Raw genomic sequence first — 26,856 nt, 5'->3', positions numbered from 1 at the left:
AAATATCACACTGTACCCCATAAATATATAAAATTACTATTTTTCAATTAAAAAAGGATTAAGTTTTGAAAAGAGTGTAGATTGAAAGAGTGGAATGCAAGAAGAAGACACAATAAGCAGGATAAATGATTTTAAAAAACTGTCAAATCATAGAATCATGTGAAACATATGACTTCCACAATTCTCAATAAATCTTTACCTTGCAAAAAAAATAGAAAAGCACACAACAAAGGTGTCATATTACAATAGCATCAGCATGTATTAAGATGTGCTGATGCAGAATCATTTATAGGGAGAGTAGAATGATACACGTAAACTTACAGGCTAACAGCTTAGGTAAGGTCTTTCATTTCACATATAATAGAGTAGTACTGGCAGCACTGAATAGTTAAGAAGTAATAAATTGCATTCCACATGAAAAAAAATCTGTGTATACATCAAGGTATATTAAGTCACTAGAACAAGCAAAAGCTTTTGTCATGTAGTTGCACCCTATATGATCTCACCTCCTAAAATTTGGTGCAAAGTTTCAAAGTATAAACAAAAAATATATGTGTACTTATAAATAAAAACACATTACTGATACATATAAATGTTATTTGAAAAATATTCAAAGTGCATAATTTGCTTATTTTTTTCATAATATACACTACAAAAATAAATTATATCCAGAGGAAATCGTATCTAGAGAAAATACATAGGAGGACAGAAAGCAACGCAGAAGAGATGAGTTTAAGAAAGTAGAGAAATGCCACCCAAAGGTCAAAGTGGAAAGTCAGTATTACAATTGACTGATGCTGATCAGTTGATATATACACAAAATCAGCAAGTGCTCAGTGCTGAAGAACCTGCAATACCATTCATCCCAATCCTTTTACCTGGTTATAGATAAGGACACCCATAAAAAGAAATAGTTTTTTTAGACCCAAATTGAAATATGGATTTTTATGTACAAAACACTATTGTATTTAACTAATATTGAAAACTCAGATTTGGTGCTAATCTGATGAGCAATTTCAGAAAATACGTAACTGTGTTTTTAAGTCTCATTCCTTTTTTCCTTACAATATCTACACTAGCCCCCACACTCAGCTACCCACACATATACATACTCCCTAAACTTCTTTTGCTTTTTGTTTTTTGTTAACCTTTTGTTGTTGCTTTAGGTGTGCTTTTTTTAAAGCAAATCAGGAGAAAAGCCCTACCCAAATTTCTGCTACATTTCATTCAGTGGTTTTATTGTACAAGAGGAACTGCTTAATAGAAATAAAGATTATTTATATTTATAAAACTTCAAAAAATCATTCTGCTAGGCTTAAGACACAATAATTGACTTTTAATTATAATGAGAGATCAGTGAAGGGGACAGAATAAGAGGAATTATTTCCTTTGGTAACTGATTTTTTTTTTCTTTAATACAGTGTAGGTAGATGTTAGGTGATAGAACAGTTGAAGTTAAAGGGAATGCAAATTAAGGGAGTCTTACTTTATCCAAGTTGCAAGCAATATGTAACCCAGCACACTGGAGATTTTGTTACTAGATTGCTAATTCGTTCATTCACTTAAGGAACATTTGTTTGGAGAGTATAAGGTGGGAGAACTCAAGTTTAGTGGATAAAAGTGACAAACTAACCATTATTTAAAAAAAATTGAATCCCAGTTTGAATGAGCCTTTTAGTTTTCTCCCCCAAATCTCATGCATTCAGGAAAGGTGTAAGTTTGTTAAGCAAGGTGTCTGTAAACAATAAAATATTTCTCTCTCACTCACCCACATTCACATTTTACAAACACACTTTTAGATCTCTACATCCTATGAACTTGTATTCAAATAACTCATACTTCAAACAGTGATCTCTCTTTCTCTCTCTCTCTCTCTCTCTCTCTCTCTCTCTCTCACACACACACACACACACACACACACACACGTCCTTTTAAAGAATCATTTTAGATTAAGAAGGGATGTTGGAGAACAAGTCTTCAATGATTTCATTTTTACAGATGGGGAAAATGAAGTCCAGATACATTGGCATTTATCCAGAGAGACCGCTTAGACGCCAATACTCAGAATTCTATATAGAACTGTAATTATTTGTATTTAGTTTTATAGTTTGTTCAATTTCTCCACAGAAAACCACTCTAGCATCCACAAATTCTTCTTTCTCAAATCAGGAACTCTTGCATTGGATCAGCTGTCCATCTCCTTTGGTGCAAAAGAATAGAAGAAAAAGTTGGGAAACTGCTGAAGCCACTTTGAATTTTCAGAGTATACCTCTTACAATTAAATTCAAAATACCAAAACAAATAAAAAACCAAAGTAATAAGCTTTTATCAAAATTTTTCAAATATTTCCAAAAGTGTAAGGAAGGAAATAATTTCTTTCTCTTAAAATGAATTTTATGAATTTTCTTTCTCTTAAAATGAAATCTCAGCTGATGCAGATGGCAAAACCTGGGGATTATTTAGGGAATTTTGGTCCATCTATGGACTAATAGTCACACTTATAAAGATGCAGATCTGTATATTTTGGCTTGTTAATGACATTGTTGGACATCTAGATTTTTGAGTTTGTATTCAAATGAAAATGTCTATTGCTTGTCATCATGATACATACATTAAAGAAAATTTAAACATTTTAGAATTTGAAGGGACTTGGAGAGAACATCTGATAGTAAAAAGAAAACAGCTTTTGCAGTCAGTGTTCTCTCTCTTCTACTACGTAGATTTGTGGGCTTGGACAGCCACTTTCATTACCCTGGCCTTCCCCTAATAGTGGGGATAATAATGCTAGTTTGTTTTTAGGATTATTGACAAGACGTAAATTATCCTGCACAAAATAGATGCTTATAAATTGGAGCTATTTTTATTTACCCCTGTTATAAATTCCCCTTGGACCATATGTTTGAAGAATGGATAGCAGCAAGGGAATGAAAGGGAACTCAAGTTTATTTCTAAGTAATTAAGTGCCAGGCATGTAACAAATACAAGTTAAAGACCATCAACAGTTGCTTTCATTGACCTATTCATCATGTGCCAGCAATTTACTAGATGTTTTAATATATTATCTTATTTAGTCTTCCCCAATTCCTTGGTAAAGCAGGAATTATCATCTCAATTGAACCAAAAAGGAATCAAAGACTCAAAGAGGTTAAGTAAAGCTGTCAAGACCATACAGCTAGCAATCAGTAGAGCCAGGACAAGTAAGAAGAACACAAAAAATGATTAGAGGCTTCTCTAAAGCTTAGCTATAAATAAGGGCAGCAAAGCTCAGAAACAACTGGAAGAGAAGAGCAACAGAAATGTCTTCCCATCATAAACTCCTTAAGAACTAGAGACAGGCGTCAGTAGCTGATACAAACCCAGAATCTGGGACAATTCCTGGAACACAGTAGATGTATAATTTTATAATTAGGTGGAAAGCAATTGGCAATGTGGCCAATAAGGAATCACATTTGCTTAAAGGTAACTAAGTCTTTGTGATGACAGCAAATATGAAATGTGAAAGAGTAGTAAGAATGTTCATTAAGGACAACAGTCACAGATTAAGATTTTCTCTATAAATCTATTGTCTGATAATAACTACTGTGTTCCTAGAGTTTTCCCCCATCATATTATTTCAAAAAGATTACAATTACTGTGAGTGATATCACCTTAAAATGAAATTTACAGGTAAATGGATGGAGTTGGAGAGTATCATGCTAAGCAAACTAAGCAAATCCCAAAAGCCAAAGGCTGAATGTTCTCTCTGATAAGTGGATGCTGATCCATAACTGGGGGGGCATGGGGAAAATGGAGGAACTTTGATGGGAAGAGGGGACGTTTATGGGGGGGAGCATGGGGACAAAAAAGATGGTGGAATGAGAAGGACATCATTATCCTAGGTACACATATGACTGCCCATAAAGTGTGATGCTACATCGTGTATAACCAACGAGAGAAATGAAAAGTTGTGCTGCAATTGTGTACAATGAATCAAGTGCATTCTGCTGTCATATATACTTAATTAAAATAACTTAATTAATTTTTTAAAAAGGCATGAGAAATAGGTTATAAGTTTATCTATATTTTATCAAGCTAGTTGTATAGATATATTAACTGAACATCAAGCCCTTATTATATATCAGGACAATTGAACAGAAAGAAACATCTGTTAATTTGCTGGATACGTCACTGAATATGATTCAGTAATCAACTAATTGATCATGTTTTGCCTCATTTGATATACATTTGAAAACTAGATCAGGGGCAGGGGATATGGCTCAAGCGGTAGCGCCCTCGCCTGGCATGCGTGCGGCCCGGGTTCGATCCTCAGCACCACATACCAACAAAGATGTTGTGTCCGCCGAAAACTAAAAAATAAATATTAAAAAATTCTCTCTCTCTCTCTCTCTCTCTCTCTCTCTCTCTCTCTCTCCTCTCTCTTTAAAAAAAAGAAAAGAAAAGAAAAAGAAAAAAAAAGAAAACTAGATCAGTAACTTCTTGGCCTTTATATCATTTGAAAAGCACCATTTAGGGGCTAGGGTTGTGACTCAGTGGTACAGTGCTCACCTAGCATGCCTGAGGCACTGGGTTCGATTCTCAGCATCACATAAATAAAATAAAAGATATTGTTCCACCTAAAAAAGCACAATTTATAGAAAACATCAACCCCCAAATTCCCCCCAAACCAACAATGAATGTTCATAAAGCAACCAAAATATAATAAAATTAATCTACATGCTCCCCCTCCATCCAAAAAATGTGAAGGACAATGATCGCGCATGCATGCTTGCACTCACACACACTCAACCCCTTGGGATGGCTTAAAATCCATTTTACTGTATTTTCTATGTTGAAAAGAATCTATATGAAAAAAAATTCTCTGTGAAAATTTTGTATTTAAAATTGAGCCAATTTGGGCCAGGGTTGTGGCTCTGTGGTAGAGCGCTTCCAGGCATGCGTGAAGCACTGGGTTTGATCCCAGCACCACATAAAAATAAACAAAATAAAGGTATTGTGTCCATCTACAACTAAAAAAAAATTTTAAAAATTGAGCCAATTTTATCCAAGTATTACCTACAATTTAAAGTCAATTCATAATTTGTTAAGTTAGATAGGTGTAAATTCATTTATACAAGTGAACCTCAGTAATTTAACAGCTTGTTCTTTTTCTGGGGATAGATTATTATGAAAATAAAGAGAAACTTGGTCTATCAGAATTTTGCAAAAATATAACATTTGGCCAAAACAAAATTCCCCCACAACAACAACCACATCCAGTGACTACATCGAATTTATGCTTCCTAAGCAATGAAGTTTATTCTGACAATTTGTCTACTAAGAATTGTATCAGCAAAGTGCCTATTAATTTTCTATATTCTCTTTGGCAAAAAATATGACACATAGTAATATAAATAAAAAATATAATCTTGGGATGCACTTGTAATCATTGCAGAGAACTGCTCCAAACTCTCTTAGGCTGTGGCATCGGCTCTCAGAAGAACATACAAACACTGCCACATGCTGTTCATCTGTGTGTCCTGCAGGCTGGGAGGAGCCGCCCCCGCTCAGAAGGCCAGACAAAGTACTAAGTACAGCCAATTTTATGAAGGTGTTAACTCCTCAAGAGCATCAATAGGTCTTGAAAAAATAAAGTATAACAATCTAAAGAATCTAATAATAATGTCTAATTAATATTCTATGAAGTACACAACTGTAGTTATGACAAAACAGTCTCCATGAGCACACTATTTCCTATTAAAGGAACAAAGGGCTTAATAGAAAGATTTTATATATAACCTACTGAATTTACTAATGTATTTAAAATTTTCATTTTACAAATTTCCTAACCTTCTCTCTTTATCAGTGTTAAGTCTATATGATGTTACATCATAACCCAGTTCTCTAATGTATGAATTGGTGTGTATCTTTATATACTTGACAGAATATATATATATAGATATATAGATATATAGATATATAGATATATAGATATATATATATGCCTCTTCTAAAAACAGTGTAATATCTACATGCCTATAATATACTTAGAGGTAGAAATCATGTTTTATTCAATTTTTTCCTTCCTGTCACTGGTAAGAGATGCCAAGACAATGCTTGCTGAAAGAATAAATGGATACATGAATAATTAAGCATTGTTCAGAACTTTAGAAATGTCTAAGAATGAATACCATATCCTCAAAGAAGCTAGCATTTACTTCTAGTTTCATTTTTATGAAAATTACATATATATTTATGTATAAGAACATTCAAAACTAATTATCAGTTCTACATCTTTATCTCATCATGAACATCACCACCAATCAAAATAAAGGCACTTAGGCTGCTGTTGACTTTAATTATGACCAGAAAAGCTGAACTAGAATGCACTATTCTATGTTTTTATCTGAAGCCCTTAATTTTAACATCTAGTACAAAGCTCTTCAATTAAAAACATACAAGCAGTAAACTGAAAAACATTTACATTCAGGCAACAAAAAAGTTTTAATTCACTTCTTGATTCATTCATTCATTCAAATATTTAAAACCTATAATGTAGTTAGAAAAGATCAAGCCTAGAGAGAAAAGAATATTTACTTGTTTCATTTTAAATTTGTGATCACTAACTTCAAGTGGGTTTTAGTGCTACCTAACTCTCCTACTATATTTTACTCAATTCACACTACTAGATAATACCTCTTCTCTCTCTACGAATCTTCAGTATCTTTAGTCTCTCCTCCGTCTTGGCTAATGATTTTGTATCTTTTTTTTTTTTTTTAAAGAGAGAGAGAGAGAGAGAGAGAGAGAGAGAGAGAGAGAGAGAGAGAGAATTTTTTTTTTTTATATTTATTTTTTAGTTCTCGGCGGACACAACATCCCTGTTGGTATGTGGTGCTGGGGATCGAACCCGGGCCGCACGCATGCCAGGCGAGCCCTCTACCGCTTGAGCCACATCCCCAGCCCCTGATTTTGTATCTTGTTTCATTTGAAAAACAACCAGAAGAGGATTTCCACAGGTCTCACCTCCAAAGGTGTCTCCCACCTATGATCCACTTTCCCTCTTATTATCTGGCTGCCAACTAAAGCCCTGTCCTCTGTCTCCTACTAAGGTCCAAATTCCTGTAACTGTCTAGTCTTGTTACTACATTATCAGTTTTCCCTTTTCTACTTGATTATTTTCATCAGCACACAAACATAATATGTCTCATCTTAAATATACAATACAAAACAACAAAAATGTGACCTTACCTCATCCTCTAAACAGCAGTCCAATTCTTTGCGCCTTTCAGAGGAAAACTAAAGAATTATCTCTACCCCACCATTCTCAATAGGACTATTAATACCAAAGGGAAAAATCTGTTTCTTTCAAGCAAAAAAAGTATTACTCCTTTTATACATAAAGCATAGATTCACATTTAATATATAATAGAAGTATGTCTGTGATATTCAAATTTCATGGATGGGGAAGGATTAGGAAAACAATGCTTCTTAGGATATGCTAATTATCCTGATTTATCCCACAAGAAGTGCATATATTAAAATATCACATTGTACCCCCAAAATACATAAAATTGTTATTTGTTAATTGAAAAAAAATAAAAAAAAAATTTTAAAGTTCCTTAGGGAAATGATAATAAATAAAAAGTTGAGAACCACTTTTCTAAACTCAGTATCTCAACATCCTCACTTCCATTTTTTTCTCCAGTTTATTCCAAAGTGGCTTTCATTCCTAGCACTCCACTGACTGTTATTGTCAATGTTACCTTTGTCCTCCATATTGCCAAATCCAATGGCCAACACTTAGATGAAACTATAGTTAGCATTTGGCATAACTGATCATTTCTTCATCCTTCAAACACTTTGTGGGTCCACAGGACAACACATATACTAGGTTTTTTCCCTTACTCTCTGGCTTCCTCCTCTCACTCCTTTTTGCTGGTTCTTCTTATTTTCTAGTCTATAAACTTTACAAGTTCCCTGGGCTCAATCTTGGATCTCATCCTGTCCCATGATATTAAATATATCTCTCCATGAATGATTTTCAAATATATATCTGCATGCCAGACACTGTTTCTGAAATCTCCTATATTCAACTAAGAATCTCTAGCTGAATCCCTTTTAGGTATCTCAAATCCAACCCAAGTCCAAATCCCTACTCTTGAGTCCCAGTGCACTACCTGCCTCATAAATTTTCTTCTCATTCAGTCTTCTCCCTTTGGTAAAAAACAATTCTGTTTTTCCAATTGCTCAGCCCCAAAACAGTGGTGTCATTCTTGGCTCTTCTTTATGTAATATCCCCCATATAAACCGTCAGCAAATCCTGGCAGCTCTACCTTAGAAATCAACTGTCTCTAGCAATCTGAACCTTTGAAAATGGATGCAAAATGAGGAGTCCTGATGCATTCAGATTGTAACCACTTCTCAACATACCACAAGTACTGCTGTAGTTAATACCTTCATTTTTGCCCTCTAATTTTATAGTATTAGTCTATCTGGTCAGCCTACCCTCTTATATTTTAATTACTGTATAATAGGTAGATAAATCTCCTCAATTCCAAGTCAAATCATCCCTCAGCAAAGTAAAATGCAATGTCTTTACCAAAGTCCACAAAGCCTTCTGTAATTGAGCCTCCTGCTGCCTCTCTGCCCTCATCTCCTGCCAGTACCCCTACCTGCACTCTGCAGGGCAGCCCCACCTACCTCCTGGTGAAACTACTCGTCCCTTGGAGTTTCTCTACCTACAGCTCCTTCTATTTGGATATCCCTTCAGAGATTCTCTGGGCTTACACTTTCACCACCTTCAGGCATCCCTGCTTAAAGATCACCTTGTCTCAGAGCTGTTCATACAATGTACAAGTGCAATCCTTGTCGGTTTTCACTTCCCTTACCTTGCTCCATCCCTCTGCCACAGCACTTACTACCATGTCATAGAGATATTGACTTAGTCATTTCTCCTTCCCTCACTGAAATGAAATATTAGGAAATATTATTTTGTCCATCACCATCATCCTACATAAATATTTGCTTACATCTTCTCTTTCTAGTAGAAGTTCCTTGGAGTTTTTATTGTTTGCTTCGCTGCTGTCTAGAATAGTGTCTAACACATGGTAAATGTTCATGTGTTAGAACATTATTTTTATGAAGACAAAAATGAATTCAACATCTGAGTAAATAATGGCAACTACCATTTTTAAAAATAAAACTGGATTTTAATTTCTCTTCCTGGAGTAAAATCTCATATTCTCATGTTTGGCAAGTAAAATTAAGAGATGCAAAAAAAAGGTCTAATATCTCACAGGAATTAAATGCAAACTTCACTTTAGATGCAATGATTTCCTTTCGCTATTTTATATAACAAATTTTAGAAGAGATCAATATTTAAACAGTTTCCTCAAACCAACAGAGACTTCTACAACAGTAAACTATATGTTCTGTGCTGGTTACTCAACTACTTTTCTCTTTCATTCTTTTCTAGAAGCAAACATCAAGGCAGAATGAGAAAATTTTAGAATATGGCTACAAGGCTTCAGAAAAAAGGTAGATGGTCAGAATAACTAGTCAGCATATAGCCCTAAATAATCAGATGCAACAGAATACAAAGCTTCCTAAATAGGATACAGTTGTGAGAAACGAAAACAAATCTGGACAAAAGCTCATCCCATGAAACATGCTGGTATTCCTCCCATTCTTTCCTTCATTCTATCCCTTCCTCTCCTTTAATCCCAACATTTAGAATTTCCCACTTTAAAGTTAGTAGTTGATTCTGGTAATAACTCCTTATTTGGATTTGGCATATTTTATTTCAATTACCAGAGATTTATTCCAGAAAGCTAAAAGCTTAGTTCTCAAATTTCCTCTCTCTTTAATGTCCTTACCAGATCTGATAGGAAAAAGTTTAATTCAATTCAGTTGATGACTCAGTTGGTGCTAATGACGCAATTCAATAAATTATAGCTCTCTGCTCTTTCATCTCACCCCATCTCTAGTATTGACATTTCTTTTTAAAGCCTTTCTGTTATTGAAGAACTCTGAGTGAAAAATGGAGTTCTAAGTTCTAAAGGAAATACCGTCCATAAGGCAGCATTAAGAAGGAAACTGTCCTTCTATAAGGGAGCATCCTGGTGGCCTACTTTAAAATATCATGCATCTCCTAAGAGCATGTACATAAGAGCAAGAATGTTAATCTATTTGTATCACTGATGCACTCATATCAACAATGGGAAGTTCAAACACATTAGTGCTATATAAAAAGTTAAAAATACACTAAACCAATTACTAAAGACTGGAGGTTTGGATTCCACTACTGGCTCTGCCTCTCAACAGTTATGTGACTTTAGGCAAGTAAACCTAATTTTTCTGAGATTCACTTTCCTTTTCTATAGAATGAGGAAAATAATATTTTTTATAAGGTGGTTATGAAAAACAAATGATGTTTGATGTTGAAAATATCATCATCTCCCAGTTATCCTCATCTTTTTTTCCCAACAAAACTAATTCGTTCTCCAGAGGGATCCTTAATTAGAGAGACTCCCTCTGTCCTGCTAGGCCCAGGGGTTGGTGTTGTGGAGGGTGGAAGACAGGCAAAGATAAACTTGGGCTGCCTCTTGGGCATTTAAGGAAACGAAAATTAAGTAGGACCAACCAGAATAAGTAGGACCATTTATTAAGATCAAGACTTAATAAATGATGGTAACAAAGGTTTTTCTAAAATTGAGATCTTAGTACATAAGTTTGCAGGCAGCCTAACCCAGCAACTCATGTTGAAAGAACTTTAGAAACAGAATTATTCCCTCTCCTATGCAGAAAGTCTGCTGAAAAAAGGAATGAACCATTTTACTCAGTGAATAAAGAACTTTTTCCCCTATGTTTTGAATCAAGATCTTCTCAGCAAAATGACAAAGAAGAATCAAATATTTAAACTTATTTTAGTAAAAATATTTCGTACTCATCTTCCATGAATGACCATAGGAGATTCTACAAGTTGTAGAAAAGCAACTGAAATATTTTATCACTGTATTTTACAATCCATAATAAGGTCAGAGATCATACATTTTTTAGTACAGCTTGCTGCTATCTTGTGTGTCAGGTACGAGAGAGAGTTCTTGTTAAGGTTAAAAGCCTTTTGAGCAACATCTCCCCAAGTTTGACAAGTGTTTTCTTTCTCTCAATACAATTAGGTAGTTATCATTAAATATATCCAGCCAGGTTCGAAAGATAAATTCAGTATGTCTGATGAACTAAGACCCCTGTTGTTTGTTCCAGGCTCACCACAGTCTGCCTCAAATCTATATCTAGTTTTATCTCCTAAAACTTCTCACCACAACACCTTGTCTGGCCAAGCCAATCTATTTTCAGTCCCTAATATTTTAAAACAGACATTTCTACTTCCAAGGTTTTGCTAAGATCTCTTTCCTCTGAATGTTTTCAAAATGCAATTTCAGAGTCTATTTTGTTAATTCATTCATTAACAACAGACCGAAGGCGTGCTGTATGTGAGGCACCATAAGGGAGTCCTGGGAAACAAGAATGGGTGAGTCAGAGCGAGTTCCTATCTTCAAGTACTTCATATTCCACCAGGAGAGAAACACATTATACAACTGATTAAACCACTGCTTAATCACAATTATGATGTGTTAAAAACAAACATGAGGCACAGAAAATTAGGATAACATGTTATGGGAGAAACAGCATGGTCTTGGGGGTCAGGAAAACATTGCAGAAGTGATTTTGAACTGAGTGTGGACCTAAAGTGGGACAGACAAGGTCAATAAGTAAACTTCCTTGACAGGGAAGTTTATTTATTAAGTTATGATATATCAATAAAGATATGGTGAGGAAATTATTATCTTCCAGAAATTAAAACTTTTTCCAACACTACTCCTCCCTGTTATCCCTGCTCTCTGTAAAGCTGGGGGGTGAGATGGGAAATGCAATAATGATCCCATCCCACACTTGAAGGTTAAGAAGTCACTAAGAAAAGGTGCTAGTCAACTGCCCTCAAGGGGTTCTGAGAAATGACCAGTCAGAATTGGCCTTATTACTCTGAGCCTTACTGCCCAATGGATATAGGAAGAATATCCAAAGGGATATGAAACTACACTGAAGCTAAGGCCACCTTAAGGAGGGATTGAAGGGCATGCATATGAAAACAAATCTGATTCACTCTGCCACAAGCCCCTGGCACTGCAGACAGATCTAGGTGGAACTGGGGGTAGAGAGAATGAGATCTAGATTCAGAATAAATTTTAAGTATAAACACAAGTGAATATTTATTTTAAAACCAAAGTGAGACTTTTAAGAATCAAAAATGACTAAAAAGTTGTTTCAATGACTAATATGTTATTAAGTGATTTTCTCTAGAAAATGGAGTTCAACATAGGGATGTTTGAGAAATAAATAAAGTTGTCCCAGGTCTATACCATATATATATATATATATATATATATATATATATATATATATATATATATATATATTTCCTAAAAATGAATTACAGCCACAAAGTGACTATAAAGGAAACAATGAAGGTATGACATGACTTTGGAATAAATAAATGGAATAGACATACAGAAAACAGATACAAGTCTACATGGAAATTTACACAAGGTAGATAAAGAACTTCAATTTAGTAGGAAAAAGAATGTCATTAAATAAATAGTGGTGATTAATGTGTATCACTCTAGGGAAAAGACAAAGTTGGGAACCTATCTCATTACATAAACATGTATTCCAGGAGGAGTAAAGATTTAACTGTATAGTATAGAAACTAAAATTATTATAATATAATTAAGAATTGATTTATATGATTCATATTAATCTAAAATATATGATTTTAGAGTGACAGAGTTCTTAGCAAGATTGGAAACCTAGGGCTGGGGTTGTGGCTCAAGTGGTATCGTGCTCGCCTAGCATGCATGAGGCACTGGGTTCGATTCTCAGCACCACATAAATGTAAAATAAAGATATTGTGTTCACCTAAAACTAAAAAATAAATATTAAAAAGATTGGAAACATAGCAACTATAAAAGAGACATGTGACCAAATAAAAATCCAAAGAAATTATTGTAGCAAATAACATAATAAACAAAAACAAAAGAGAAGCCAGGCACCATGGAGCATGCCTGTAATCCCAGTAGCTCAGGAGGCTGAAGCAGGAGGATTGCGAGTTCAAGGCCAGCCTCAGCAAAAGTGAGGTGCTAAACAACTCAGTGAGACCCTGTCTCTAAATAAAATACACAATAGGGCTGGGATGTGGCTCTGTGATCAAATGTTGCTGAATTCAATCCCTGGTACTGCCTCGGGCCAAAAAAAAAAAAAAAAAGACAAATGATAGTCTGGGGAATATTTGTAACATCATATGTGAAATACTCTCCCCAAACAAATATCCCACTAGAAAAGAAAGCATAGGAGCTAACTGGAGAATTCACAAGAAGAAATCTAAATGACCTATAGATATATGAAAAAAGACTTAGTTTCACTTTACATCTCCAAAATCAGAGTGGATGGGAAGCTATGAGCCCCAAATTTCCTACAAGTTCTAAAACTCTATGATCCATCCAAGGTTCACTCTTTTAGCTTCACCATGAATAAGGTACCAAACAGGGATCAAAAGACTCTAAAACTCTCTGACCCTAGGAACCTATCATGAAGTTGTGAAATAAGACAGCCATCCTACAGGAATGGATTGAACAACCACTAGTAGTTTGTGGGTCTATGTGTGATATCGTGCTTGATGCTGGGTGGGGCTAGAGAGCTATATAGAACCTTTTCCCTCATGGATTTTATGATTTACTGGGAAGACACTAACTGAAAAATAAGAATTACAGTAAAATGTGGTGAATAATATGAACAAACAGAATATCCCAAACAGGCCAAAGGGTGGCAGGTAGATTAGGGTAGGGGTATCCTATAGGGTTCTTGTCAAAGATAGAAATTCCTGAACCCTATCTAAATCTTAGGAGTAAAAATCTTCATGAAAGTGCCCTTACATTTTTATTTTATTTTATTTTAAGCTGTTGCTTTCATCAAGAATGAGTAGGACCCTAAGCGAGCAATCTGTAATGGGAGAGTCTAATATACAGTAAGTACTGGACAGCCATGAACAGCAGCAGCTAGGACTACAGGCTCTAGAGCCACACTACTGAGGTCACATTTCTGTTGTGACTTCAAGAAAGGAGATGATGATGCCTGTGTGGCTTTGAGGATTAACTAAAGATAATCTCTGTAATATTAATATGGAGAGAATAGTAGAATTATAGAACCATTATATTATATATATATTTATATATAAATCAGGTTCACTATATGGTGCATGAAGTTCTCCTATTCTCTAAGTGTAATAAATGTAATAAATAATTGTTAAAAATTGCCAAAGAAGAAAAAATAAAACTGTTCTGTTCCTTCCACAAAAAAAATAGAGGAAGATATAACAGAAAATACGAGCCACACTAGTATCAAAAATAAATTCTTTCATGTAAGACATGTTGTTTTTTTGATTCTAAAGAGTACATATAATTTGGAAAGAGAATGAGAGGAAAAACGGAAGACTCTGTACAAAACCCAAAGACTCTGTACAAAAAAGTGTGTCATATATCACCTTATTTCTGTCACTAATCAATCATGTCCATTTGGGCAAGCTAGTTCTCATGGGGCTAAATTTATTTCCCAGTGATATGCGGTTTTGTGGTAGTCACAGTGTTTTTTATCCTATGTTCCAATCATAGTCCTCTCTGGTCTAAGGATTCTAGGGGGAATTGTAATATATAATTGACCCACTAGATGGCAATATATGGCTTTGGAAGTGAATATCTTTCAATAGCCACTTAAAATCTTGCTTAATAATCAAACAAGAACAAATTTAAGTTTCTCAAAAAGAAAAAAAAAAACCTGAAAGGTAGACATTAATTCCTCACAGATGTCATTATTGAGATTTATGAGTTAAAGAGAGAATCTAGGGACATAACTTTGTGGTACTATGCTTACCTAGCATGTGCAAAGGCCCTGGGTTCAATCCCAATGCTACAAGAAAAAGTTGTATGAATTAAAAAGAGAGTAGACTTTTTTCTATAGTGCTCATTATAGGGACTTAGGGGATAGGAAAACATGGGGCTTTAGCTAAAATGCACAAAATTTAGTTATGTAAGACAAATAAATCTTAGAGATTACATGCATAACATAGTGGTTATAGTTAATAAAACTGTATTGTATATTTAAAATTTTGCTAATAGAGTAGAACTTTTTGCAAAATTTAAAAATAGTAAACAAAGTGGGTGGAGCAAACTTTTAGAGGTGATGGATATGGTTATGATGTAGACTGTGGAGATGACTTCAGTGATACTTATTTCCAAACTTATCAAGTTGTATCCATTAAATACGTATGTCTTTTCACAAGTCAATCATGTCTCAATATAGTGATTTTTTAAAAAAATGACTCATATAAGGGATAAAACATGAGACTAGATGCTCTCTAAGGCCTCTTCTAACCCTTAATATTCTATGTTAAAAGTGAACATTATTAGCTAGAATTTCAGTATCAATAAGTAAAACTGGCCTGATAAAACAAGAGTTAACTGAGCAAGTGTACCTACTTAAAGAAATATATCCTCATACCCTACTTAATACCTCTGTTCCCTTAGTTTCTATATCTGAAACCTCTCTCTCAGCACTTAGCACAGGAACATCAGTTTTAAGAACCCCAGCCCCCTAGCATACACACACAGAAACACACACACACACACACACACACACACACACACACACACCTTTTGCAGATACTATCCTCTTTACCTCTGGACTTACAATATGTACAAGGAATCCTACATTTTACACATATATTATAATTTCTATTTTGGGTGCTGGCAAGCTTCCTGCTGTCACCATCTCACTAGTGCCAAAGTGATGTCTGTGGATTTAGAAGTTTCTGGCAACAATGTACCAGATACTCTGAGGAACAGTGTAGAAAACTTTGGGTATCCAACTCCCCAATCCTAACCTTGAAAATGGATAACAGTTGTCAGCTAGGAAAGGCATTTGCATGTAAAGGATATTTCTCAATTTGCTATTTGTAGACTAAAGTCTATTTGGGGAAAGGACAAGAAGTCAGACCTCAATACACAGTTTTTCTTTCTTTTCCTTTTTTTTTTTTTGTACTGGGGATTGAACCCAAGAGTGCTTAACCATTAAGCCACATCCCAGCCCTTTTTACTTTTTATATTGAGATAGGGTCTTGATAAGTTGCTTAGGGCCTTGCTAAATTGCTAAGGCTGGCCTCAAACTTGTGATCCTCCTGCTTCAGCCTCCAGAATCACTGGGATTACAAGCATGGGGCACCACACCCAGCAATAAAACCTAACACACACTCCTGCCACCACACATTTTGTACTGAAAAAAAAAAAATAAACAAAGGTTAATATCTAAAGTGAATATTGCTAAGCCAATTGAAACATTCAAAGACTTATAAAGGATAAAAGTAACATAAATTTAAAAGATAAAGACAAAAGATTGGGATATTAAAGTGTTATACTTCATGAAAACTCTGAATAGCACTGTAATTAGAAATAACATATCCAAAGAGAAGTGCATAAGTAGTCTTCATAATTGTAAAAAGCCTTCAGGTCTATGTTACTAATTACTGGCTTTAATCATTATTTTTCTTCAACCTTTCTATCAATGTATAGCATTTTTGGTTGGATTACATGAAATTGTCGATTTATCACCATTTCAACCTATAAAATCAGGTTTTTTTACAGATCAATCTAGTAATTGTCACTATTTAAACACTGTTTTTAATTACCTAAATATTAACAAAGCAAAATATTGTCAAATAAAAAATCCTACTTCACAATATTTCTGAAACATACAAATCATATATACATATAAAACATATAAAGCCTATAAACACACAGTACATAATTGGAGAGTGACTTTTAGCAATACCCTACCTTAATTTGCAAATTCTAATGCATATCAAATCTACTGAGTAATAATTCTCTGTACTCAATAATATTCCCCAGTAGGTGATTAGAAATAAATACTAAGAATTATTAGAGTCTACTGATGGCACTACAAAATTTGATTATGAAATCAAATTTAATGATAACTCATTAACTATTATCACCATATGTAACAATTTTACCAGGTTCAAATGAAGGGATTCTGAAACTTGAAAAGGTTAATTCATGAACACAACCTTATTTGAAAATGGAGGACTCACATCATGTTCTTTTTGTGTTTGAATTAAACTAAGGTTGATCTTTTGAGGAGGTAGATGGTAAAATCAGACTTAGCTGATGTAAAGAAACAGAAAGTGGTGATAATGTCATTCCACATTAGTTTCCTTGCCATTTTTTCACACATTCCAGCTTTCTTAGAGAGTAACTTTGTACAGTCCCTTACTCTGTACCAATCCACTGAAATTTGAAACTTAAAAAGTCATGCCCCCTACGGATACCAAGAACTGGCATCATGAGGACAAGAATCAAGAGGAGCCTCATTCTTTGGAGACTTCCCACTTGTCATTTCTCAGGTTGATAAATTTAAAAATTGGACTCATTAAAAATGATCTACAATGGTTTAATGCTTTCTCTCTACATAAAAACTGATTCATTTTTATGAAATAGTGACATCAGACTTGATAAATAAGAAATGATTTTCTACTCATCTAGTCATTCTACTCATCTAGTCATCATATTCCTCCTTAAAATATACCTTTGTTATTTTTAGCAAGAGAACCCTTTTTTCTTTCCTTATTCAGACAGATAAATTTCTTTTGGATTTTAGTTCATTATAATTTTGGTTCTTTTAACATAATTTTAGCTCCTTTGGCATCATTTACTCCCCACCCCCATCCTCCCAACCATCCCTTCTCTGTGCCTCTTTCACAATGAAGCTAGGCTATTTGCTCAAACAAGATTAAATACTTAGAGGGCAACCTAAAGAGCAAAAATACAGGAAATGAAACAACTCAAGTAAGAACTGTATAAAACCTCCTTTTCTCCAGTATGCATACAAAGAAATTACTCTTTTAGGCAACAGCACTGCACATCCATCAACAATGCTGCCTTATTAAAGGCTACGATAATAAGAAAAAAGCTCAACTTTTAACTAATTTAAAAACAATTATATGGGTTTCACTTTGGCAGGCCTAATATCACAAACTAGGCCATAAGCAGTTTTTAAGACATGAAATCAATAGAATCTATAATGCATACTTCACTAAGAGAATTAGAGCAAATTCACACTCTACTGAAGAAATCCCACTCCCTGAGTAGGTAAAAAGCAAAGCAGACTCACAGTTCACAATGTCACCTTGAAGCTGCAGAATCTGAGGAACTGGCATGGTGAGGACAACAAGATCAAACTGCTCAGGGGAGCCTATTTCCCTGAAGACTTCCCACTTGTCATTTCTCAGGTTGATCTGGGTCACACACTGTCTAAAGTAGACTTCTGCACCTGCTCCAAAATATAAATTGTGTTCACATTCTCAGAATTTTCCATATGAAAATGAGGGACAAGTGAATAGTGGCAAATTGTATCCACTCTGGTGAAAAAATATGCTCAAACTTGTCTGCTATAGTCCCCACTGTTCTCTTTCTTTACTTAGTTTCTTAGTGGCAATTTTTCCTTTTTGACATCCTTACAATAAGTGTCTGGATTTTAAAAAACACTATTACAAGTAATAACAGCAATGACAGTAGTAGTAAAACAAAAATAGGAGTAGTAGTAGTAAGCATAGCTATCTTTCATTATCTACTATATGCCAAGTGCTTCATGCACACTGTACCAAATTATTTCAGATGGGGAACAGATTAAGAAATATTATGCCATAATTTAGAAGTATAACTAGCTAACTCTAAAGCTCGTCATCTTTGCAAACTAAGTATATATACATTTCAGTAAAGGTGTTAGTAATTAGTTCTCACTAGTAATAGCAAGAAAAATAATAATTTCTATCAATGGAATTAATATTACTTTTTGAACGACCTGATTAAGGTCTCTGTAGGAGAAATGCAAGTCCTCATCAATAGATCAGTTTCCTCGATTAAGAAGAATCAGAAGGCTGGGGTTGTGACTCAGTGGTAGAACACTCACCTAGCATGTGTGAGGTACTGGGTTTGATCCTCAGCACCACATTAAAGTACATTAAAGTAAATAAATAAAATAAAGATATTGTGTCCAACTACAACTAAATATATATATATATATATATATATATATATATATATATATATATATAAAGAATAATTAGAAATAGGAAAAACATTGAGTACGCTCTCATCACATTTCCATTCTTAGCATTTATCACAAAAGCACTTTAATAACTATTTCCCTAATTATTGTTTTATATAGTCTTATCTTTTGAATTCTAAGTTTCATGAACCACAAATGTTTCTATGTTTCTATGTTTCTATGCATAGCATAGTACTTGACACAGACTAGGTATTTACTCAATATTTGCTTAAAAGAATGTATTAAGAACTATAAACTGAAAGAAAGTATTGTTAAGTCATTAAGTCTGCTTACTATGCTAATATCTCAAATTATGGAATTTAGAAAAACTTTGATTTAAAAACAAATTCAATTTTATTTAGCCTCATGTATAGACAACAAAGAAATGAATATGGAATGAGAAATATTTTTTTAAAAAAGTATCATGTTCATGTTCATCATTACCTGGACTTTTTTATGTTTCTAGTCACTAAAAATCCAAGTTAAGCCTAACCTTGTCCACAGAGCTTCCTCTGTAGCCACTCTGTAAATTACTCAGTGGGATCCTTCCTATCTCTGATGTCCTTCAACCATCACTTCCTTTACCACTCATTCCTGACATTGATTCAAAATATCTGCATGCTTTAGCTGTGTCTGAATCATCCTGAGTATTATCTATCCAGTAATATCCTAGGCTCCTTCATATCAGATCTCCAATACCTTTTCCATGTTGCTTGAATAATGCTACCTATAGTAAGCACTCAAATTTGTTCAAGTCACATTGGGAACATGGTGTTAACTAGGTCAAGGGGTCAATGTCTGTTTTAGTCAGTGAGCATCATTCTGTGCAAAGATTAAAGCAAGGCTTGTGAACTGTTCTTCAACTTGCCTGAGAATTTTTTCAAGGCAGCTACTTGGGGAAGGTGCAAATAATCAGTGCTTTCAACTTTCATTCCCCATCTCCATTACTCAACCCAGAGTGATGCTTTATTTATTTATTAAAGTTCTCTGGCCTAGAAAATTCTCCATGCCCCAACTGAGTGTCTTGAAAATGAATCCTAGTGGCCACAAGATGTTCTGCAAGGTGTATGCTAGTGGTTCCCTAAGACCAGCAGCACTAGCCATACCTAGGAACTAGAAATGCACATTCTCAGACCCTGGCCTAACAATTCCAAATCAGAAATCAAGGGATTAGGTCCAGCATTCTATATTTAACAATCTACCCAGCCTGGTTATCTACAATGCATGTTGAAGTGTGAGAACCACAGGGTAGACATCTGTCAAAACCACTCTAAAAGTAGGATTTACCAAGAGGTAGGGGAAAAGGTATAGCTGTTCTTATTAACAAGGAAGTTTTTCTTCCAAGATATTAGGCTTGAAGTTTCTAGGAAAGAGGCATAAAACTGGTGAATGGCTTTCCACTGCACTTAAAGTGTACAATCTTTAACATTGCTTACAAAGTCTTTTACACCTAGCCTTGTCTTACTCCTATGCTTCATCTCTTACTACCTTCTCCCTCATTAACTACTCCTCAGTTAAAATGACCAAATGTTCTATCCCAGAGCAGTGTATACCTGTCATCCCAGCAACTTGGGAGACTAAGGCAGGAGAATTGCAAGTTTGAGATCAGCCACAGCAACTTAATGAGGCCCTGTCTCAAAATAAAAAATAAAAAGGACTGGGGATGTGGCTTGTTGGTTAAACACCCCTGGGTTCAATCCCGGTACAAAGATAAATAAATAAAGTGACCACATTTTCTATCAGGAGTATATACTTCTTTATTAAAGAATTACTTTTTGAAATAAATAGTAACATTTTATATAATGATAACCCCAAGGGGTTGTATTATACAAACTGAAAATATAAATAGATTTTTACTAAGAATTGGTTAAATGAGAACTGACAGTCATCTAATATACATTAACCTAATATGTATGCTAATTACATAAATTATCCATATTAATAATCTGTATCACTGTGCTTACCATGTACTGCTACATTCTGTGTGAGCTACAAAGAATTCTGCACACCTGTAATGCTAGCTACTTGGGAGGCTGAGACAGGAGGATCACAAGTTGGAGGCCAGCCTGGGCAACTTAACAAGACCCTGTCTCAAAATAAAAAATAAAATGGCTTGGAATGTGGCTTAGTGGTAGAGGGCCCCTGGGTTTAATCCTAGTACCAAAAAAAAAAATCTCTTCTCCCATAAGTTTCCAAAGCAAAACTGGAAGATAAACATATATTCTCCCTTAAAATCTAATGAAATAGGGAACTAGGTACAAAGTATTTAAGAAGTGTTCTTCTACCAGGAAATCAGCTCTATAAGCATAGGACTTTATTTTTTTTATTTTTTGAATTTGTTCTAATTAGTTATACAAGGCAGCAGAATTCATTCCAATTCATGTACACAAATGGAGCACATTTCTTTGGTTGTATATGATGCCTACCATGTGGATGTATCACTGTGCCTATCATGTACAAGATACTGTTACATTCTGTGTTAGCTACAAAGAATTGTGCACCATATGTGCAATCATACATGTAACTAGGATAATGATGTCCATCTCATTCCACCATCTTTCCTGCCGCCTATGCCCTCTCCCCTTCCCTCTTCTTTGTCCAAATTTCCTCCATTCTTCACACACAACCCTCCCCCACCCCCACCAATTATGGATCAGCATCCACTTATCAGAGCAGTATCTGAGATTGGGGACTCTGATGACTTCATGGCTGTTTCATGCTTGGTGGCTGGGAAAGTTTCCTGTGCAAAGGTGCAGGATACCTAGTTGCTATGGCAATGTCCTACATGAGGAGGCTCTGTGCTAAAGTCTTATCAGCCTTGATCTTGATCTCAGGCACACAGCTCCTGGGAATAAAGGAATTCTTTTGCTAACAACCCCAATGTTACACCAGCTCCTGAACCTGTCCGCATAACCTGTCAAGAACTGACTTTCTTGAGAGTTGCACAAATCTCTTAACATTGCACACTGTAACTGTAGAATATAACTACAGAATAAACTGCATAATGTTGCTAATTCTGTAACTTTCATGAATACAAAGAATAATGCTTGCATAGTCTTTAATCTAATTATATATATATGTGTATATATATATATATATATATATATATATATAAAGATTGCTGGCAGAATTCTTCAGACTTGTTTCTTCATCAGAGAGCAGTGCTCCACCTGACCCTAGCTGTTATCTACAAAATCTAAGTCCATGAGTCTTATTTTTCTTATCCCTCTTAGCCCCTTGCTGGATCCTGCTAGATTGGCCCCACTGGTGGCGGCAAGAGTTTCTTTACATGTTCATCTATTGAAGGGCATCTTGGGTGACTCCACAGTTTAGCTATTGTGAATGGAGCTACTATAAACATTGATGTGCCTGCAATCACTATAGTATTCTGATTTTAAGCCTTTTGGGTATAGACCAAGGAGTGGGATAGGTGGGTCAAATGGTGGTTCCACTCCAAGTTTTCTAAGGAATCTCCATACTGCTTTCCAGAGTGGTTGCACCAATTTGCAGTGCCACCAGCAATGTATGAGTGTACATTTCCCCCCACATCCTTGCCAACACTTATTGTTGCTTGTTTTCTTGATAATTGACATTCTGACTGGAGTGAGATGAAATATTAGAGTAGTTTTGTTTTGATTTACATTTATCTAATTACTAGAGATTTTGAACATTTTATCATATATTTGTTGATCGACTGTATATCTTCTTCTGAGAAACGTCCAGTTCCTTGGCCCACTTTATTGATTGGGTTATTTGTTTTCTTATTTTGGTTTTGTTGTTTTTTTGTTTTGTTTTGTTTTATTGTGTTTGTGTGTGTGTGTGTGTGTGTGTGTGTGTGTGTGTTAAGTTTTTTGAGCTCCTTATATATCCTGGAAATTAGTGCTCTGTCTGATGTATGTGTAGTAAAGATATTCTCCCACTCAGTAGGCTCTCTCTTCACATTATTGAATATTTCCTTTGCTGAGAAGTTTTTTAGTTTGAATTCATCCCATTTATTGATTCTTGATTTTATTTCTTGTGATTTAGGAGTCTGGTTAAGGAAGTCAGAACCTAATCCAAGATGATGAATATTTGAGCCTACTTTTTCTTCTATTAGGTGCAGAGTCTCTGGTCTAATTCCTAGGTCTTTTTTCCACTTTGAGTTGAGTTTTGTGCATGGTGAGAGATAGCAGTTTAATTTAATTTTGCTGCAGATGGATTTCCAGTTTTTCCAGCACGATTTGCTGAAAATGCTATCTTTTCTTCAATATATGTTTTTGGCGACTTTGTCTAGTATGAGATAACTGTATTTATGTAGGTTTGTTTCTGTGCCTTCTATTCTGTAGTACAGTTTAAGGTCTGGTAAGCATACAACTTTAGCTCTTCTACCACGGGTACCTAAACATGTCTGGCATTTTAAGCACTCAATAAATGCTTACTGAATGAAAGGATGTACATATGTATATGTGCATGTATATATATATATATATATATAATGCAGTTACTAAGTACTTCAGGATTTCAATGTGTGTGTGTGTATATATATATATATATATATATATAATGGATCAAGGAAAAATCATGATGGAAATAAAATTTTTAAAAGTTATATGGTGCTACAACATAAAGCTGATGGTGACATTCTACAATATGTAAAATGATGTCATTATTTGCAATGGTTAATTTGATGTGTCAACTTGAGTGGATTATGGAGTGCCCAGATATTTGGTGGGTATTTCTGTGAGTGGTTTTTGTTCTTTGTTTGTTTGTTTTTGTTTTCTGTGAGTGTTTTCAAGTATCAGGTTTAAATCTGGAGTAAAGCAGATTGTCCTCCCTAATGTGGGTGAGCCTCATTTCATCAGTTGAAGGGCTAAATAGGACAAAAATCTTCACCCCTCCCCAGGTAAAAGAGAATTCTTCTTGCCTGATAGCCTTGGAACTATATCATAGACTTTTTGTTTTTTCCCTGCCTTCAGCCTAGAACTGAAGCACTGGCTTGAGTCTTAAGCCTGCCAGTCTTCAGACTGGAACTATACCATTAGTTCTTCTATTGTCTTGCTTGCTGACTTACCCATCTAATCTTGGGACTTTCCAGCCTCCATAATCATGTGAGCCAATTTCATATAATAAATCTCTCTCTCTCTTTCAGTATATATGTACACACACACACAGAGAGTCATCCCTCTATATCTACTTAGGATTGGTTCCATGACCAAATCAACACAGTCCACAGATGCTCAAGTGTCTTATATAAAAAGGCATAGTACTTGCATATTACCTATTCACATACTTCTGAATACTTTAAATCATCTATAGATTCTTACAATACCAAATACATTGTAAATGTTATGTAAATACTTGTTATATTGTTTAGGGAATAATGTCAAGGAAAAAAGTCTGTGCATGTTCCCAACAGATGCAACCCTCCTGTGTCTAACTACATAGTACATGGGTAAAACACAACATGAACAATGCTCAATTACTGCTAGAGAGAGAATAAGGATCTATGAAATGACAGGAGACTATAACAGGATATGACTGACTACACATCACTTAATTCTCATGGATTCGACATAGTATTTAGTGTGTAGCAAATTCTAGCTTTGCCTTTGGAACTTTCTGCAATTTTTTTCAGTATTTTTGATCTGACGTTGGTTGAATTCATGAATACAGAATCTATTCTACAGATATGGAGATCCAACAGTATATCCTATTAGTTCCATTTTTTCTGGACAACTTTGAATAATAAACCACCACAGTCTGAGTCTTGGATAGAAAAATGGACTCACACAAAATGGTATTTATTATTTTCTGCTGTTGCATATCCAATGTCACTGACCTCTCATGCACACTACTTATTCACATACTTCTGAATACTTTAAGTCAACTCTAGATACTTACAATGCCAAATATATTGTAAATATTTTGTAAATACTTGTTATATTGTTCAGGGATTTTTAGGGTTTTCAATAAGTAATGATGATGAAAAACAAATTCTCAGCTTATACCTTTCCTTAGTGACCCTGAATTGGATAATTAACTGAATTATGATATGTCAAGAAAGCTTATTTTGTTTAGAAAAACAAATCATTTATTTTCCAAGGAAAGTTCTATTTTTTCTTTTTTAAAAACCCATTTTCAAAACCACTAATAAAGTGTGTAAGGAACAAATGAAAATTCTAATAGAAAATGGGCAAAGATTAGGCATAGAACATTTACAGAAAAAGATATGGTTGACAAAACAAAAGGTGAATATACTCACATAACTAAGGAAATAACAAGTCAAAACTACAAAGAGATACCATTTTTAAGCCTATAATGTTGGCAAAATTAAAATTTCCATTATACCCAGATGTGGGGAAAACAGACATTCTCATTCACTGTTGAGGAGATATTCCTAAAGAAGAATATGTAGTACAACTTAAATTTAAAAAGAAAACAGTGCTTGACATAGCTGTTTTGTTAAAATTTGAAACTTGTTTCTCTAAACAAAATAAGGTTTTTTTGACAAATAATAATTCAGCTAATTACCCAATTTAAGATCACGAAGGAAAAGTACAGGCTGAAAATTTGTTTTGCTTCCTAAACTATTTCTACAATAATTAGTATTTTGGTCTCCTTCATCATATATTATTGTAAATATGCTTTCAAAGCTATATCAAGGTTAGACATACACCAATGTTTGTAAAACCAAAAACCAAAACAATCTCCCACCTGAAAACAGCCTAATTATTTAACAGAAGTTAATTGTTAAATAAATTATGGGAGATATGTACCATATAATATGGATATTCATTAAAGAAAACACAGCACATTGAATTTGCTAAAATGAAAAGAGACCATAGTATGAACCAAACAAGGTACAGAATAGTTTATGTAAAATAACTCTTTTTTTTTTTTGTGTGTGTATATATATATATATATATATACATATGTATATATTTTAAATAAACAAATATAAACATATACTAACTCTAAATAACAATAGTCATACAGCTCAATAGATTGAAAGCACAAACATTTGTCTGAAAATATACACTGAAAACTGTCACCAGTGATTACTTTGAGACAAGAAATACTAGCTGAGTGGTAAATATAAGAGTATATACTTTTTATAATTTTCTGAATGGTATCAACATTTAATTGTACATATAGCTTTTATTTTAAAATGCTAATTCTAAAAGAAAGCAGAGAAGATCAAATTCCTACCTGATTCTTTCAAGTAATGCTTAATAATTGAAGAAATTCCTTGAGGTGCCACAAAGTTACAGTCTCCTTCTTTTATCATCATTCCTTCAATAGCAGAGGTCAGAGGCTTCAAAATGCCATGGGCTAATAATTCATCATAAAAACTGAAATAAATCAATATATATATACAATGTAAGTACCTACTATGATTAACTCTGCAATACTATATTCTCTGTCAGGAATTTTTAGAGATTATATTTACAAATTATAACTAGGAATCTTCATATTAACAATTCACTGTATATTTTGTATTAGATAAAACTTTCAATTCAGGGGAAGAACAGAAATGTTCTGAGAATTCATTAAGCTTTTGCTGACATTATTCAAAGCCTATTTCTCCACGTAACTCAGAATTAGCCAATAAAATAAATAGGAAAGTACTTAGCATATCAATGTTAAATTTTGATAAGATTGACTTCCATCACA

At 34.4% G+C, this 26,856-nt stretch overlaps 1 protein-coding gene across 4 annotated transcripts in view; it reads right to left on the bottom strand.

The window, feature by feature from the left end:
* The window catches only part of Rnls (renalase, FAD dependent amine oxidase), a 430,557-nt gene that overhangs the window by 398,735 nt on the left and 4,966 nt on the right, over nucleotides 1-26,856 (bottom strand). For all 4 annotated transcript variants that reach the window (XM_026408972.2, XM_026408975.2, XM_026408973.2 and 1 more), the window contains exons 3-4: nucleotides 26,392-26,534; nucleotides 18,268-18,426 (exon numbers count right to left, since the gene is read on the bottom strand). In XM_026408972.2, coding sequence (XP_026264757.1) covers nucleotides 18,268-18,426; nucleotides 26,392-26,534 — 302 coding nt within the window. The remainder of the gene's footprint in view (nucleotides 1-18,267; nucleotides 18,427-26,391; nucleotides 26,535-26,856) is intronic.

This window comes from Urocitellus parryii, chromosome 5 (genome assembly GCF_045843805.1).
Source record: "Urocitellus parryii isolate mUroPar1 chromosome 5, mUroPar1.hap1, whole genome shotgun sequence".
NCBI classification, from domain to species: domain Eukaryota; kingdom Metazoa; phylum Chordata; class Mammalia; order Rodentia; family Sciuridae; genus Urocitellus; species Urocitellus parryii.
The sequence above is the reverse complement of the archived record's forward strand: the minus strand, read 5'-3'. Positions and strand labels throughout refer to the sequence as shown.